The sequence below is a fragment of the Cibotium barometz genome, chromosome 57 (assembly GCF_041138505.1).
Source record: "Cibotium barometz isolate CiBa-2024 chromosome 57, ASM4113850v1, whole genome shotgun sequence".
Lineage (NCBI taxonomy): Eukaryota > Viridiplantae > Streptophyta > Polypodiopsida > Cyatheales > Cibotiaceae > Cibotium > Cibotium barometz.
Window position 1 is genome coordinate 21,989,206 of NC_141102.1, and position 19,593 is coordinate 22,008,798.

General features: G+C 41.5%; 1 protein-coding gene across 1 annotated transcript; it reads right to left on the bottom strand.

Moving 5' to 3' along the window:
- Positions 1 to 12,321: 12,321 nt before the first annotated feature.
- On the bottom strand, positions 12,322 to 14,173 carry LOC147606553 (uncharacterized). The gene is made up of 3 exons (XM_086791833.1): positions 13,883 to 14,173; positions 13,056 to 13,350; positions 12,322 to 12,931 (listed from the first exon to the last, which is right to left on the bottom strand). The coding sequence occupies exons 1-3, from the start codon at positions 14,003 to 14,005 to the stop codon at positions 12,507 to 12,509; spliced, it is 843 nt and encodes a 280-aa protein (XP_086647959.1). The 5' UTR covers positions 14,006 to 14,173; the 3' UTR covers positions 12,322 to 12,506.
- Positions 14,174 to 19,593: the final 5,420 nt, after the last annotated feature.

Below are 19,593 nucleotides of genomic sequence, written 5' to 3' on the forward strand. Positions count from 1 at the left end.
ACCCAGCCATAGAGGAAGAATGAGAATTGCCCCTCATCCCCCAGGCTATATAGTGTGTGGCCTGCCGTCCACACTAGCCTGTGGCCGCCCATGACTCCGCATGGGCGTCCTCTCCCACTGAACCCTGGACATGGCCATCCGGTCTGCCGTCGGTCCACAGGCGTTACAGCCTACGTGACATTACCTCCCCCTTAAGAAGATTTTTCGTCCTCAAAAACAAACTGGGGAAACCTTTTGGAAATTGCACTACAGCGTTCCCAGGTTGCCACTTCCTCATCCCTATCTGTCCATTTAACAAGTACCTCTTGGTACACTTTATGTCGGGTTTGTCTGTCACGATACTCTAGAATCTTTTCAGGTTCATGTGGTATCTTTGGTGGCTCTATCAAGTCCATCAAAATCTCTAGAGAAACTGCGTTCTCTAACCCGTGAACTGATTTCTTCAGTTTACTGACATGGAAGACAGGATGGACTTGAGAACTCTCCGGTAACTCAAGTTTATATGCTACGTCCCCAATCTTCTTAAGGATTTTAAAAGGACCACAATATCTCGGAGAAAGTTTATCACACTTTCCCGTTTTCATGGTTTCTGACTGCGCAGGAACCTTGAGGAATACAAAGTCACCTTCTGCAAAGGTCACCATTCAACGTCCTTTATCCGCATAAGTTTTAGCGCGATCCTGCGCTACGAATACTCTCACGTGCGGCTCTGAGCATATCATTCATATCTTCAAGGAAATCCTTGATAGATTGAATCTTCTCCTTTTCTAGGCCTACAGCCATCGGAGATCTCGGCTGGAATCCATACATTAACATGAATGGTGTAAGTCCAGTCTCGCTGAGTGTTTGGAGCTGTTATAGGCAAACTCCAATAAGGGAAAGTACTCTTCCCAATTAGATTGCTTCTTACTAACATAAGAATGCAACATATCCTCTAGAATTTGGTTAACTCTTTCAGTTTGACCATCAGACTCCGGATGATCTGCCGTACTCATACTCAGAGTAGTATCCAACTTTTTGAAGACTTCCCTCCAAAAATGACTGTTGAACTTTCTATCTCTATCCGACACTATATCTGCGGCCGGTAGGCCATATAGCTTGTAGAGATGTTCAATAAAGAGTTTTGCCAACTCTGGCGTTTTAACAGTTTTCTTCGTGGCGATAAACTTTGCCATTTTAGTTAACTTGTCCACTACCACCCACACCAAGTCATTCCCTCGACTCGTCTTGGGTAAACCGGTAATGAAATCCATGGAAATGCTTTCCCATTTCCCTTGAGAAATCTCCAGCGGATGGAGTAGTCCTCCAACCTTAAGACGTTCATGTTTATTGACCTGGCACTTACTGCATTTCAGCACATAAGTCTGGACGTCCTTAAACAAACTAGGCCAATAAAACTGTCTTTTTACTAGTGCATAGGTCTTCTGAATCCCAGGATGACCCGCACTTGGACTATCATGACTTTCTTTAAGAATTTGGGCCCAAAAGTCACCAATAGTTGGTACACATACTCTACCCTTGTAAAGTAAGTACCCGTCGTCAATGGAGTAATTAGCATATTTCTCCCCCCGACGAAGTTTATCACTCCCCTTTGAAGCCGTGGGAGTCAAAGGTGATGAAGGACCTACGTCAGAGCTCTCCGGCTCCAAACTATACCCAAAAGACACGGCTAGTCTCTCCGGACTAACTCTCGCTTCGCTACCCACCGCACCTACGGCCAGTCTCTCCGGACTAGCATTACGTGCCGGCGAGGAAGGTGGGCGCGGCTATGACAAAGTGCATACGCGTACAGCGCGCCAGACCTCTGTAAAGATAGGATCATGCTCACACAAGCCACGGAGTGATTCCAAGAACTCATTCTTGAAAACCGTGAAACTAAGTTCATTAATCTGTGGCATGCGACTAAGTGCATCTGCCAACCACCACGTTATACTTACCTTTCTGGTAACGTATCTGAAGGTCAAACTCCTGTAGAATCTCCGCCCACCGAGCTTTTCTACCCTTCAGTTCATTTTGACTTGAAAGCCATTTCAAACTTTCATGGTCCGTCCGGACCTCAAAAGTAGCACCATATAAATAGTGTCTCTACTTTTTCAGTGCATGAACTATCGCTAGTAACTCTCGCTCGTAAGCCGAGTAGTTACGCTGCGCACGATCTAACTTTTTACTCTCAAATGCAATTGGGCGTCCCCTTTGCATAAGTATGGCCCCAATGGCCTCATTACTAGCATTTGTTTCCAAAACAAACGGCTCATTTGGATCGACAATAGTCAAAACAGGTGCAGCTGCTACGGTCACCTTGAGCTTATCAAAGCTCTTCTGTTGGGCTTCCCCCCAACTAATGTTTTTAGTTTTTGACCGTAATAACTGGTCAGTCAACGGGAGTGCGATCTTTGCGTAGTCCTTTACATACTGTCGGTAGAACCCCAACATGCCAAGAAAAATCTGCAGTTCCTCGAGATTCTTCGGCGCTGGCCATTTAAGAAGAGCCTCTACTTTTTCTGGCTCCATCCGCGTACCATCAGCGGATATAATATGGCCAAGGTAGTGAATTTTTGTTTCAAAAAATTCACATTTGCTCTTCTTCGCAAATAGGTTGTGCTCTCGCAACAACTCGAACACTAGACGTAAATGCTCTATGTGTTCTTTCTGTGTCTTACTGTACACAAGAATATCATCTAGGAAAACTACTACAAATTTTCCCAGATATGAACGTAAAATACTGTCCATCAGCGTCATAAACGTCGCTCGAGCATTGCTGTCTTCGCAACATCTTCTGCTTTTATTCTAACCTGATGATATCCTGATCTCAGGTCTATTTTTGTTAAGTATCTCAATCCATAGAGTTGATCAAACAACTCATCCATGCGTGGCATTGGATACTTGTTCTTAATCGTTATCTGATTAAGAGCCCTATAGTCTATGCACATCCGCATAGATCCGTCTTTCTTCTTTACCAGAAGAATAGGCGATGCCCACGGACTTGAACTAGGCTGAATGAAGCCTTTGTTCAAATATTCCGTCAATTGTTTTTCCACCTCCTGTGCCTCGGAGTGGCTTAATCTATAAGCAGGTTTGCTTATAGGTTTTGATCCTGGCATAACTTCGATGCCATGGTCTACTTCTCTAGATGGTGGTAAACCATCTGGTAAATCATCAGGAAAAACATCCTGAAATTCCTCTAATAAATTCATTAAAGTATCTACGTACTCTTTCTTTAATGTCTCATTCACCTTGGATTTTTTCTTGTTTGAATTACGTGCATGCCAAACAGGGTTTTCAAACAGTGGGTCTTGTCCAAGGCTATTTTGGGTCTCGTCCAAGGCTATTTTGTTTTTCTTGTTTATCTACGCAAACGTCATTTACAGTTTCATCTCTGGAAACAGAATTCAAAAGAGGGTAACAAGCATATACCTCTACTATCTGGTCTCTGCGGACCGCTATACACAGCTCCATGGAGGAAATAAGTGGTGTGGCAGGGACAATACGGTCGCCCTGCAGGATAATGACTCTACCTCCGTGCTCAAAACATAGCGTATTATGTAAGTAATTCCGAGCTAGACTAGGGCCCAAGCCATACAGCCACTCCCTGCCTAGATATACATCTGCTCTGGCTAAGTGCATGACCTGAAAGTCAAGCGGAGTCTCGTAGTCCTGCATAGAGAATGGGACCCCAATACTACGGTATTCCATACCGTTTTATCATATCCGTTGGCTAGGCCAACAGTATACTCATGATCACTCCGGGTCTCTGTCAACCCCAACTTCTTAACTAACGAGTAGTTCAAGAAGTTGTGGCTAGCTCCATCATCAATAAAAACTGTGACTCTACGGCCACCTATGGTGCCAAACATGCGCACCATGTCATGCGGACCTATAGTAGGCTGCCACATCGCTGGTGTCACTGAACAAGCGTGATGCTCATCACAATGACACACTGTCACCTCTCTGAACTCTGCGGAACTGAGAGGGAGTCTCTGCACTGTATGTGACTGCCTAGAAGATTTACCATCTTTTTTGGGCTCGTTTTGCCACTCGTGCTGGCTTTAGGCTTTGGACACTCAGCCTACTACGTGATAGCTTCCACTTTTATGCCACTGGCATGGTTAGTGACCAATGACCACCCTGTCCTTCCTGGTCCGTCCTATCCCCTTGTTTATCACCGCAGAACCCTTTTCTTTTGAGGCCTGACCTCCTCTTTTCACTACCCTCGGCCCTGCTAGAGCCACCACGTGCACTACGGTGCTTGATGTCATCAAATATCTGTGCATATTTAATTGCCTCTGCTAAGTCTTTAGGCTGTAAGTGCTCTATGTACTCAAGGTAATCATCTTTGAGGCCTCTCTTAAAGCCTCGCAATGTCTGGAATGCATTGATTCCCTTTAGCTTGAGTGCTATCTCCCTGTAGTCTGAGATGTACTGAGTTAGGGATTTGTTCTCCATCGAGCACTTGTCCCATAACTCCCAATTCTCTCTGCCTCATTAACAGGCAAAAATTCTTTTTGAAACATCGTTTCAAATTCCGTCCAAGTGGCAGGGCGAGTTGTCAAACTCATCCACCACTTGTACGCTTTGCCGGTTAATGAGAGACTAGCCTCTACGGGCTGTATCCGGCTAGGCTGCTGTCGCAGCGCGTGCAAATCTGACCACTTCGCTAGAAACATATTGACCGAGTCCTTGTTTCTCTCCTTCTCCTCGCCACCAAAACTAGGCGGCTTTAAGTCTTTTAATAACGACGAAGCTGTCGCTATGGACGGCCCCGCAGGCGCATCGGCCTGTACTCCTGCAACCACTGGCGAGGCTACGCTCACCCATGCCGCACGAGCTCGGCTACCACAAGGAGTTGGAGTACTAGCCGAGGCGGCTGCTGTCAGTGCATCTAACCGTGTGGAGATGCTCTGTAGCATCGTGACTAAATCAGCCTGGACTTTACCCATATTGTTTAGTTTGGCATTAAGATATTTAAACAGTCCACTAGAGAGCTCCGTCTCTATCAGGACATCAGCAGGGTCCAATAGGTCATAATCGTCGTCGTCATAATCCAATAGGTCCTCCTCGGTCCCCTCGGCGACGTCGGTGTTCATGTCCTTTGGCTCGTCGACCAGAAAGGGGTCATCTGCCAATGCGGCCACTGCGGGCTCGCTGGGTCCTTTTAGGAGAGTTAGGGTAAGCCATAACCTTTTTTGCTGGGGAGCTATAAGTGTTCACACTCACTTAAACTGTGGCCGGCCGGGCACTTTAGGCTTATAAGAGGCCTAATGCTATTACAATGACTACTCTCATAATATCAAAGCAATGGTGTCTAAAGCTTAAAGTCATACATTCAAGATATGAAGCAATTGTGTCTAAAGCTACAGCTTGGACGGGCACCCGTAATGGTCTAATGGAATACTTAAGGTGATTCCTGCTTTTTCAAGAGCATGTGGTAGCAAGTTAGGATGAAGTCCTAAGCGATTAGGCCTCTTATGAGCCTAAAGTGTCTGGCCGGCCATAGTTCAAGTGAGTGTGAACACTTATGGCCATGTATATAAGTGAATTTATTTCATAATACAATATTATGAGAGTAGTCATTGTCATAGCATTAGGTCTCTTATGAGCCTAAAGCGTCTGGCCGCCGGCCACAGTTCAAGTGAGTGTGAACACTTATGGCCATGTATATAAGTGAATTTATTTCATAATACAACATACTCTTCCATGTGCAATTGAGTCTTACTCTCGCTAATCCTCTTGCTAATCTCTCTCCCTAATGCATGCTAGTGAGTGTGTGTGAGTGAAGTGAGGTGAGAGGAGGGACGAGTACCCGTAGTGCAATGCGACGGTGTGACAACGCTCGCAAGAGGTGCGGTGGAATTGCTTCTCAAGGATTTGTAGAGCTTGGAGACCTCAAGGGTTTACGAGCTCGGCCATTGGAAAGATCCTCATCACGACAGCTGTGGTTCACTAGGTTATCTCTTATTGGATGTGTTTCAAGGAGGGTTAGGGTGAGCCATATTATTTTTAGTGCCATTATCAGGGAGCCATCTCTTGGCTTTTTCCATTGTTTTTCCTCTAATCTATGCATTACCCATTGCCCATTATCTTAATTAATGGTTTCCCATGAAAAAGATATGGATTTTTGGTGATTTGTGTGTGATATGGTGTAGAATAGCTCTCTTTTTTATTTTTGTAAAGAATATTTTTTTGCTTAATTTTTGCTTAATTTGTTGTTTTTGTTGTTGTTAATGTGGTTCTTAATGTTCTTAGGGCTTGCATATTGTGTGTATTAGGTTTAGTTTGCATCCATTGCATCAAACAATGCAATAGAATGCCATTTTTAATGAATGTTAGCTCTCTTTAGTAATAAACATAGAACTAAAACATTAATTTTAGCTTAATTTGTGTGTTTTTTGTTGAAATTGTTTGCATTAGAGTGTTAGCAAGTATTAGGAGTAGCTTAATCCTTCAAAAATTTTCTTAAAACCATCAAAAAATCATTGAATTCGACTAATTTCTCTTAATGTACTGGTTTTTATCATTAAAGGTGATTAATTTTATTCAAGAGGCTAAAAAGTTAGAAAATGTGGTAATTGAGGTCCAAATTGATCATGTAAGTAGTCAAAATTAGTGTTTTTAAGTGTTTTGAGAGCATCTACATGCTTCAAAACACCTAATTACATCAATTTCTTCATCAGAAATTTGACTCTCTTTGCTTAATTTTACCTTAAAAGAAGAGAACAAAATTAAGAGTCTAATTAATATCTTATTTTAGATTAATATACATATTTTATAGTGCACATAGCGTAGCATTCCCTTTCTCTATCGAATGATGTGCTCAATTGTGTGAATTAATTAGTGATTAGGGATTAATTAGAGGCCTTGATTAGTTTAAAAGAGGGAAAGATTAGTGAAAGGATTAATATTTGATTAATTTTTAATCACTTTTTTATATAACTCATTAAGGCTAATGAGCATTGAATGAGTAGATGCTCATCAGTTGTCCATTTTGGGGATCATCTTATGAAGGGTATAAGGGGGTGTCATAAAAAGGTTGACTTTTTGATTCCCACTTAACTTTTTGGAAAAATGTCCATATCTCCTTAATTTTAAATTCAAAAAATATCCCCCCCAAACAAGGAAATTCGTATTTCCCACTAGACTCAAAATTTTTTTTTGACAAAATGGTTCATGTATGAACCATTTTCTACACTCTCACGTCTTAAGGTCTCACGGCCTAAAGGTTCACTTAAAAAATGAAAAAACAAAAAAAATGATTCATACGTGAACCTTTTTTGCACCCTCACGCCTTAAGGTCTCATGGCCTAAAGGTTAACGTTAAAAAAAAAACAAAAAAAAAACAAAAAAATGGTTCATGCGTGAACCATGTTCTGCACTCTCACGCCTTAAGGTCTCAAGGCCAAAACAATTGATTTTGACTTCGGATGGCTTAGACCAAATTTGAAGAGCTCGATGTCGGATTTTCGATGTGCACTAGAGCGCCTTCACATCGGATTCACGGTTTAGGAGATACGAGCCTCCAAACAGGCAGGGGTGTTTTCTAGAGCCCCTTTCACGTCGTGAACTAGCAGGGTGCAGTTCACGGCGTGAAGCAGACTTCACAAATTTTATCAAATTTGATTTTTTGTTTATTGTTTCACGTCGTGAGATACCTAGTGCTTCACATTGTGAAATGCTTAGCGTTTCACGCTGTGAACCGAACTTCACAAAAAATTAAATTTGAAACTTTTTACTGTTTCACGTCATGAGATGCCTAGTGCTTTACGATGTGAAATGCTTAGTATTTCACGCCATGAAATGGACTTCATAAAAAAATTAAATTGTTTTTTTGGGGCACGGGACTATTTCACGCTATGAAACACTTAAGGGTTCTGTCGTGAACCACTTAGGACATGAACCGATTTTCAATTATTTTTTTTGTCGTGAACCTGTAGGCCGTGAGACCTTAAGACGTGAGAGTGCATAAAATGGTTCATGTGTGAAAACCATTTTTTCAAAAAAAAATTATAGGCGTGAACCTTTAGGCCGTGAGACCTTAAGACGTGAGAGTGCAGAAAATGCGTGAATCATTTTTTTGATTTTTTTGAAGTCCAGTGGGAAATACGAATTTCCTTGTTTGGGAGGATATTTTTTAAATTTAAAATTAAGGAGATATGGGCATTTTTCCAAAAAGGTAAGTGAGAATAAAAAAGTCAACCTTTTTATGACACCCCCGTAGTACACCCTTCATAAATGACTCCCAAAATAGACAATTTGACAACTTATGAGCATCTACTCATTCCATGCTCATTAGCCTTAATGAGTTATGCAAAAAAGTGATTAAAAATTAATTCTTTTACTAATCTTTCTCTTTTACACTAATCAAGACCTCTAATTAACTCCTGATCATTAATTAATTCACACAATTGAGCAAAGAGCAAGGGAATGCTAAGCTATGTGCATCAACAAATGTGTAAATTAATCTAAAATAGGAGATTAATTCGACTCTTAATTTTAGTCTCTTCTTTTAAGGTAAAATTAAGCAGAGAGAGTCAAATTCCTCTAATTTATGAAGAAATTGATGTAATTAGGTGTTTTGAAGCATGTAGATGCTCTTAAAACACTTAAAAACACTAATTTCGACTGCTTACATGATCAATTTGGACCCCTATTACCATATTTTCTAAATGTTTAGCCTCTTCAAACAAGATTAATCACCCTTAATGACAAAAACCAATCCATTAAGAGAAATTGGTCGAATTCAAAGGTTTTTTAATGGTTTTGAGAAATTTTTTGAAAGATTAAGCTACTCCTAATGCTTCTCTAATGTAAACAATTTAAAAAAAACACAAATTAAGCTAAAATTAATGATTTTAGTTCTATGTTTATTACTAAAAAGAGCTAACATTCACTAAAAATTACATTCTATTGCATTGTTTGATGTAATGGTGGATGTAAACTAAACCTAATACACACTATGTTGTGCAAGCCCTAAGAACATTAAGAACCACATTAACAACAACAAAAACAACAAATTAAGCAAAACACATTCTTTACAAAAGCAAAAAAGAGAGCTATTCTACACCAAATCACACACAAATCCACATCTTTTTCATGGGAACTTATTAATTAAGATAATGGGAAATGAGTAATGCATAGATTAGAGAAAAAACAATGAAAAAAGCCAAGGGATGACTCCTCGGCAGCGGTGCCAAAAATGTTATGGCTCGCCCTAACCCTCCTTGAAACACATCCAATAAGAGATTACTTGGTTAATCGCAACTGTCGTGAGGAGCTTTCCAATGGCTGAGCTCATAACCCTTGAGGTCTCCAAGCTCCACAACTCCTTGAGAAGCAATTCCACTGCACCTCCCATGAGCATTGTCACACCGCCACGTTGCACTACAAGTACTCATCCCTCCTCTCACCTTACTTCACTCACACACACACTCACTAGCATGCATTAGGGAGAGAGATTAGCAAGAGCAAGACTCAATTGCACAATGGGAGAGTATGTTGTATTATGAGAGAAATTCACTTATATACATGGCCATAAGTGTTCATACTCACTTAAACTATGGTCGGACGGGCACTTTAGGCTCATAAGAGGCCTAATGCTATTACAATGACTACTCTCATAATATATCCATGAAGTACATCACTTAAGACTTCATCCTAACTTGCTACCACACGCTCTTGAAGTGGGAATCGCCATAAATACTCCATCTCACCATTACGGGTGCCCGTCCAAGTTGTAACTTTGGTCACCATTGTTTCATATCTTGAATATATGACCCTTGGGTGCACCTACCTTGACTCCTTGATGTAAGATAATGGTGGTAGTTCTTGTTAACCCTAGGAATGGCTTAACAATAGGGCTAGTCAATTGCTGAAAAACAGGTTGCAAGGCTAGCCGCGACAATGCTCTATCTCTCTTCTATTGCTGTGGTCGAGTTCCCCACAAGCCACAAAGAGCCAGTCAAGATGCATGCTTTCTCCCTAGGGCTGATCGGCTTCCGGATTTGCTTTCTCTATTGGACAGTTGCTTTGCTCCGGTTGGTGACCAAGAGCTTGCATTGTTTTGTTTTTCACATATTTGGATAAATTTGGTGCTGGCTAAGGAGTGGAGAGTCTCGAGCACCCACATCTTGAACAAGATAACACTTCGTTGGTAATGAAGATACCTCAGGTGGGGCTGGCCTAACTTCAGCTCCTAGTGCTGTGTCATGTGCAAGATTATCTTATGTGGTTTCAAGATGTATATGTACATGATGTATGTGACAGATGTATTGATTCATGCTCATGTTGTGATAGATGTTAAATGTATGTTGTGATTTGGGCCACTGGTTTTCTGTATTTCATGTTGTGTCCGCTTGTGACACCCTAATCTTCTTCTTATTTCCACATAGCTAGGGCTCTTATCCCCCTTCGCTAGGGCTCTTGCAGTTCCTTGAAAGATTTACTATGCCTACTCACAGTAGATCTTGTAAGGGAAATTCAAACCAACTTTGAAGAAGGTCACATTCCTTGGATCTTGTAAGGAAGTGTTCCACTTCTCTACCCACATGGAAGAGTGGTTATGTAATATATATAATTAAGCTTTTAATTTATAAAAAGGCATTCCTCATTAATAGAATCTACTTTTTACAAGATTGTGAAATCAATCTACTAAAACAGAACAACACTTTTACACATTATTAAATCTGAAATTACACATCATTTAACTTAATTTGCTGACAATATATTTATAAATAGCACTATGCCACTCTCTCTCTCTCTCTCTCTCTCTCTCTCTCTCTCTCTCTCTCTCTCCCACCAAAAGAAAAAATTAAACCCTTAACAAAGAGCTTTGTTCTTTCTTTAATGAAAGCACATCTACACTCGAAATATGATTGTCCTTTCTATAGAGAGAGAGAGAGAGAGAGAGAGAGATTTCTTGTCTATTAAAGGCCCAAAGGATCTATGAGGCCAAAAGGTAACATCTAAACAATGAAAGTAATACATCCCATCATGTGTATCTCTATCACAAACCATAATGAACAGTGAGTAATCCATCCCATCGCGTAATTCCCATCGCGTACTATGTGCATAGTTTGTACATGAAGGACCAAGTAACATCTATAGACCTCTTGTGTTGGTGGTGCTCTCTATGGCACAAAAGTAGGTCCTTAGTTTGAGAGACAGAGAGAGAGAGAGAGATTATGAAGAAGGTGGATATGGAGAAAATATACCTTTCTCTTGATATCCACCTTCTAGAAATTTTGATGTTAAATCAATATGGAGAGACTTTACTTACTTTCTCTCTTTCACAAGTTTAGAGATTGAGGGTAGAGCCCCCTCCTCTACTACTCTTGTTATGCGGCCCTCTATCTCGATCTCTCTACCAAGGAGATAGTTCAATCACCGATATTGCACCATAGATTTTGTCGAAGTGTGGCCAATCATAAGTTATTTAACTCCTACTTCATGGATAGGGACAATGATTGTGGATGGTCCAAGACGATACAAAAGCCTTCACACAATGCCCTTATAAAGAAATGAGTTAGTGTGGGAGCCAAGATGTTGCGTGTGTGCAAAGTGATCCCTGTGAAGAGGAAGATCCTAGTGATCTTTCACTACAATTTTGAAGCTTTAATAGGACATTGATATCATTAGTCAAGGACGTTTCCCGGTGTGGCGTGTTGATGGGGGCTGATTTATCATAACATATACGTGGCAGGCATATCTCCCATATGCAGATCTGTGATGGGTGTGGGTGTCTTCTTTGAAACAAAGATGCACCATACGTATGAGCTCTATTATATTACACTTATGTATATACAAAGAGGTAATGGATACTATATAGGTAACATTTACTCCCCAAGACTAACCCCCAAAGGCAGCATGTCTAGTATGAGCTCTATTATATTACACTTACGTATATATAAAGAGGTAATGTACTACATAGGTAACATTTACTCCCCAAGACTAACCCCCAAAGGCAACAGGTCAAGTCTTTTCATATGGTAAAATTCGCACTGGCTCTGTGTGTTTAATCTTCATGTCAACTATACTTTCTTTAGATACGGTATACAGAGCTACAATACTATTAACTCCTTACCAATTCTGTTAGTTCATGAGTGTGTTTTTTGAAATGCAAAATCCAGTACTGAAACTGGATGCCACTTAGTAATCAAAATCTGTACCCAGGTACTGACATAAGATGCGATTTGGTAAGTTCAAACTCTGTACCCCTACCCTTAGGGAGCAAGAGCACTATCATGCTAGTCATGAGAGATTTTTTAGTGGCTAAGCCATGATATTATCATCATACAGACCATGCAAGCAATTTTGGACAACAGAGCAGGCTATAAATAAAGGTTCACACATAGGCTATATGCCAGCAAAGCAAAGAAATACATGGAGCAGTAAGCAAGCACAGCATTAACACATAATCAGGTGTTAAGGGTAATGGTGATTGTAACAAAAACAAGCACAGTATCGAACAAAACAGGACAATGAACACAGTTCGATAAATAACGGTACACCAACATTTAGTGTGACCACAAGATAGAGTTGTACTGGGGTTGGGGCACCCCATACTCATGCCATGGTTTGTAACGATAACTGATAGTAGAATTGTTAAGTTGAGAATTGACAACTTCCATACTTGGTTCAGCATCCTCTTCCATGGCTTCTATATCCAAATCTTCACTACACATATCATCAACATCTTGGCTGGCAGCTTGTTCTGCAGCCTGAGTGCCTGCCACAGGCAGCATGTTCATAGGCGATTTTGGTAAACTGGAGACCCATGGAACAACAGCTAGTCTATTATCGGGATATGACCCAGATTGCCCTACTCTCTCCTCAGCATCCTCCATGTCATCTGCCATTCGGGGGCTTTTTGTTGAAGCTTGCAACCATGGTACCTGTTCACCTCTTCTTCCAGTTAGCAGACTTGAAACATCTGGCATTCCTGCAATCCAACAACTCCAGTCAGCAAAGACTACCTCCTTTGCCAGTCCACAACATTACTAATAGAGCCGCACATACACAATGATAAGAATGAAAGGCAGGCGGGCTAGCAATCTGACTTGTACCTGTTGTTGAAAAGATGCTTGCACTGAACATTATCTGTGATCCCGAACTTGGACCTCCAGGAAAGAGGGGAGGATTGACAGGTTTGTACAATACTATTGCCCTCTCATCATTTGCAGGGCAGATAGGCAAAGTCTCAAGCGACTGTTCACACAAATTTACATCGGGAAGACAAATTGGCACACTCTCTGGCATTTGCTCAGACAATTCTACATCACGTGGGGAAGAGCCACCAAATCCTGTTTGAAGGAGAGACCTGTCCATAAAATCTTCGGAAAGGCTGGTAGAGCAAAAATCCTGCAGAAAGGTGTAGCCAGGCTTGTAAGCAAGCAATGCTTCTACACCTGTTTCAGCACCAATAACAGCTTCTACACCAACAAGAGAACTCCTAATTTCAGCAATAAAAAAGACACTCTCCAAGAGGGGGAGCATCAAATACTTGAGAAACGCCAGACTTCAGCAAAAAGCCATAACCACATTCTCTAATAAACGATCCTGTCAGCTTCCCTACTAACAGAGCAGAGTAATCTTCTCTGAAAGGATGGCATGTCACCAAACAACAGGTTGCGACAACGGATCCGGGTTTCTTGAAGCAAATAAGCTTCAAAGCCAAAATTTCAAAGACAGATGATGCAGTAAACCATGCAATCTATGGCAGAATTATACTCAGAGGCTAAGAACCATGGAACACACACGCAAGCACATGCGCGCGCGCACACGCACACACACTCATGCAATCTATGGCTCAGAGGGCAAAAACCATGGAACACAAGGGCAACGCACGCACACACACACACACAGAGGGAGGTGGACAGTCAAGGCAACTTGCCTGGCGCATTTTCTTGTTGTGAGGGGACAAGCTAACGCCATGGAGGAGCTCCACAACTGAATCATCATCCTCGCATTTCCTCTTCAGCCGAGAAGCAGAGAAAAGCGAATTAGAGTTTTCCATACGCAGCTGCTCTCTGAAAACGGTAGGTAAATCCTGCCAACAAAACCCTAATCTCCTGGCTTCTTAGATAAATCCTGCAAACCCTAGCTTCGCAAAACCATAATCTCTCTCCCTCTCTTTCTGCCAAGCTATAATGCCGCTCTGTTTTCGTTTTTCCAGAGAAATCCAGAAACAGCACCCTTTCTTACACACCTTTCTCGGGGCCGGAACTACTCATGGGCGCCCACCAACCACATTCACACGGTGGAAATCAAATGGACATGCCCACCATCAGATATGTCTCGAGTCACCATTTTTGTTCACCTTCGATCACCTTCAATACGAGGAATTCAAGCAGCTTGAAAGACACCACAATTTGGATATTACCCTCCTAATAGCACAAAGAGCTCACCCCCACATAACTCAAACAACTAAGAGTAGAGTCAGAGTGTTGAGATGTTGAACGATAGGGGCATGGTGAAGGGAGGTAGGGTGGAGGGTTGACGAGGTGCTTGGTCGAGGGGGAGAGGTAGGATGTCAAGAGAGAGGGGTGAGGGATACATGACGGATGTTGGGAAGGGGGGCTTGGTCGGTGAGTGGTAAGAAGAGAGAAGTGAGAGGTGAGAGGTGAGGGGGTAGGGTGGTCAACGGAGATGGAAAGCAAAGACGTTACCCTAGAGAAAAAAAAAAGAAAAGAGAATAAGAAAAATATTAAGAATTACAATAAAGTGATTAAAAAATATTTAAAAATATGTACAACCCTTGTCATCTCACGACTCCTTACCGGCATGTCACACCTGAGGAGGCCAATACTTCTTCACTCTAGATCTGTTCACCAATGGGAGGGAGGCACCTTGGAGAGTTTCTAGTTGCACGACACCCATGGGCAAGATCTCCACTACCAGAAGTGACCCTGCCAAGCATACACCAACTTCCAAGCCTTTTTAGATATTTATAATTATAGACCAAATCCAAATCACCTTCAGAAAATTGGGGAAGTCTCAAGTGTTAAATCATGCCACACTTTGCACCGAAGTTGCTCCACCTCTGTGGTGCTCCGAACGATTTGGTGGGTCTCTTTCAAGACTTCAAGCTGAGTATCTGAGTGATAGGTGGGGGCCCTAGGCTGCCCCACTCTAGATGATCCTTCATTGAATTCAAAAGGTAATACGGACTCTAGCCCAAAAGCCAGTTGAAATGGAGTGTGCAACGTGGTTGCCTTGTAAGCTGTGCGATAGGCCCACAATACTCCTAAGAGGGCTTGATCCCATTGGTGAGAATGCTCCTTGGATACCCATAAATAGGGACTTGCACAAGACCTTGTTAGTGCTCTCCACTTGTCCGTTAGCCCGAGGATAGTAGGCACAGGACTTGCACAAGACCTTGTTGGTGCTCTCCACTTGTACGTTAGCCCTAGGATAGTAGGCACAGGACCTCCAATGGAAGATTTGATAGCATGCCAGCAAGGTGTCTATGACTTCGTTCACAAAATGTTTCCCTCTGTCTCACTGATGACTTTTATGGGGCACCCAAATCTAGTGAAGATGCTCTCATACAGAAACTTGACCACTGCATGATCTTTTGGGTGGTGACATGGCCAGGCAAGTGACCTTCACCTAGTCTGGAATGAGCATCCTCCATGATGAGGGAAACCTCATGAGGATTGACACATCTCTTCAACACTTCATCCTTGCCCATCTTGTACAAGTGTCCTGATGAGCTGGTAAGGCCTACTCTTAAGTAAAAGCCTCCTCTTTGCCTTAGCATCAGCATTCTGGGGAAACCTAGTTGTCCTAAAAGCATCACAATGTCCTCATACCAAGTAGGGATGGCATCCATAGCAAACAACATGCTGTCCAAAAGATCATCACAAATCCCATCTTCAGAGGCTGGCTCCCCACTCAAGATTCTGTACAGATGATCAACCATGACATGGTCCTTCCCTGGGCGGACCATCAAAGTTGAATTCTTGAAAGAGAAGGAGCCATCTCCAGATCCCATCAGCCACCTGGCTTTATTCAACAAATACTTCACTACTTGATGGTTGTGATCACCACAAAGTGATGCCCTAATAAATAATGTTTGAATTTCTAAAATGAGTACACTATGGCCAAACCCTCCCACTCAGTGGTTGAGTAGTTTCTCTCGGCCCTATTGAGATGCTTACTTGCATAGTGGATAGGCCTATCCATCTTCAGTTCTACATCTACTTGCACGAGCACTACTCCTACTGCTATTGCACTGGCATCCGTATGCACATGGAATATCAACTCTCCCAATTCAAGGTGATTAGTACCGGAGCATGCACCAGCATGTGCTTGAAAAAAGTGAAAGCTCTTGTGTGATTTGGGCCCCAATGGAAGGGAACATCCAAGTGGAGCATGTGGTTGAGTGGAAATAGATATCTGCATACATGCGGATGAACCGGCCTTGGTAGCTTGTATGCCTGAGCAATTCTTGCCCACCTTTAGGATTGGATGGAGGGCTTAATCTAAGAATAACAATGATCTTGTCGGGATCTAGAGAAAGATCGTCTTCTAAGACGATGTGACCCAACAAGGCACCATGACCCACTAGGAAGTGGCACTTGAAGGGACTAAGGGGGAGACCCGATACTTTGCACTTCATGAACACTAGAGTGAGTTGAGGCAGGTGTTCCTCTAGAACCATCACCCTTGGCATGCCCTTTTTCCCACTAAAGTTAGAGAATTCGTCCAAAAAGATGTGTAAGAAATCATTCAAATACTCCTGGGAAATCTAGATGGCGGTCCTTTGGAAGGAGGCTTGGAAGGAGGCTGGGGCATTGCAAAGACCAAAGGGCATCATCCTATAGGCATATGTTCCCCACTATGTGACAAATGTTGTCTTGAGCTAATCCTTCTCATCAATCACTACTTGGTTGTAGCCACTGAACCCATCCATGAAGGAATAGAGCACATGGCTGGCCACATCTTCCAAAACCCTCTCTATGAAGGGTAAGGAAAAACCATCTTTTATTGTGCACTCATTGAGGGGTATGAAGTCTACACATATCCTGAGCTTGTTGGTCTTATTTTTGGGAATCACCACCACTGTAGGTGACAACCACTCGGAGTTCTCAATGGGACCAATGATACCTGCCTCTTCCATCTTGTACAACACTTTCTTCGCCACTTCTAAATATTTTGGATTCATGAGGTAGATGCCCTTCCTGACTAACTGACTGCCTTCTTTAAGTGGAATTCTGTGAGTGCAAATGACTGGATCTATTGTAGATCCATGCAAACACATCTTGGTGTTCTCTAAAAAAGTTGGTGATTCTCTGAAGAGTAGACCCAAGCTACCACTAAGATGGGGCGTGACCCCTCTATTGTGCCCAAGTTCATATCTCTCACCTCCCCGTGGGTAAGCGGTGGTTGGAAGAGGAGTTGTGCCTAGTGCTACTTGATGGAGAGATAAGGAGTCATGGGCTAGGGTGATGTCTAGAGGGAAATCACTAATGCATTCCTCCATTCAGCTAATGGGTATCTCTTCTACTAGCAAGGTTTCCTCCCTAGTATTGAGGTGCTCTTCCCACCTCTCCTTTGCGAGTGCATCTAGGAGGGGTTTTAGGTGCCTCTAATGACTCCTCTCGAGAGAGACCTTCTTTCTAGGTTGTCTAGAAAACTCTGGTTCCCCTAGACCTATGACCTTTATCACTTCCTGTTGAGACACTTGTGCACAGGAGGAGGCCAGAGTAAGCAAGGATTCTATCCAATCCCATACTACTGCTTCTTCTGAGAGTTCTTTTCTAGGACACCTCTTGAATGGGGTATGAGTCCACCAACTCCACTATGTCCACCATATTGCACTGGAACCCCTCATAGGAATTTAACCAATTCCATAGAGGTTGTGCCACCTCTCCTTCTAAGCCGAATGGATCCCAAGCCTCATCCAATGGTAACCCTTGCAATTCATCTATCATAAGCTCCAACCAAGGGTTGGAGCTCCTGCTCTTCTTCCTCTTCACTGGTTCCTCCCTCCCGAATGGGAATTATGTTATGTAGGGCAGTGCCCCTTTGTAAGATTCCTCCCTCCAGCTTTTGAGGTGTACAGGTGTAAGAACCTTCCCTTCTAATCTTATAATTATTCTCCTCTCTGAAATAAAAGAAAGATCCTGTTTTACCCTGTTTTGGCCTGGTGAGAGAAAATGTCTAGAGGGAGGTAATTCAAAATTGAGATATTTTTGGATATAAAAATCCTCCTAGTGTCTAAAATGGTTTCCCCTGAAATAGAAATTCAAAAAGAACTTTCCAATGTGCAATTGGAATTAATTGAGAATAGGTATAAAGGATCTTAGCCTAAGGGTCCAGATTTTAAAAAAAAATAGATTATGGTCCAATTAAGGTTCCTATGGGCCAATAGGATCAATCCAAGTGTAGGGAGGAGATAAATTGAAGAATAAAAGAAAAACCCCCCAAAAATGAGTAAATGCTCACATAAGATGAAGAGTGGACTAAGGACCAAAGAAAAGAATTAAAAAATTGAATTTTGACACCTCAGTGTGGGGATCTCCCCTCATGAAGTAGGTGCCTTTTTCTCATCATTACCTCTAATTTTTAATCAATAAAATGAGATATTTTCATCTCTCCTCTCTCCTATTTCAAAACTAGATCCAAAAAGTAAGCTGAACTAACCCAAAAATGGTCAAAAATTGACCAAACTGATCTGAAAAATTTTAGAATCAGTTTGCTTGGTTAGAGGCTCACTTTTTCCTATAAATAGAAGCCTCCCCTTTGTAAAAGCTTAATGGTGTTTATGCACTGTTACTCTACTCCTGTCCTGAGCCATCTACAGTGAATTTTTTAATAATTCAATTGTTTTTGGCCTAATCCTCTCCAAAGTGAATTGGTGGCCACTCTTGCTTCAAACAAGAGTAGAACCCTCAATCTCTCAAGCCAAAGGAGAGCTTACTAGCTCCATGTAAGCTAATTTTCTTACTTTACGAATTTTTAATAAAAAAGCTATGGTTTTCTTGATTTTTATGTTTTGCAAATGTTTGAATTAAATTCAAATGCTATGCCTTTGATAAAAAGACCACCCCCTTCTCTTCTTTAGATTCCAACCTTTCTCAATCGTAGAAAGATTAACTAAGCGATTAATTAAACTCTTCTTATTGTTTACTCTCTTGAATTTAGAAAATTGTGTAGATTAGAGTTCTATAATTCTAAATTGGGTTAATTAAGTTAAATAAAGAAAGATAAAAATAAGAAATGGTCAGCCATACAAAGGAGGTTATGGCAAAATTTTCTAAAATTTTGTGAAAAAAGAAATTTTGTTTTTATGTTATTCCAAAAGAGCAATTTTCCACCATTTTTGCATCTAAAAGAAATATTCCAATTAGTCCATGTACATATTCACCTATGAATATGCATGGATATCACTGATATTAATTATTAAGTTTGATTTTTATGCATAGAAAGATGCATAAAGGAAAATTTTTTATTACAAAAGTGTTATTCTTATTAAATTTGATTTCTATGCATAGAAAGATGCATAATGGGATTTTTTAATTACAAAAGTGTTATTCTTATTAAATTTGAATTCTATGTATAGAAAGATGCATAATGGAAATTTTTTTATTACAAAAG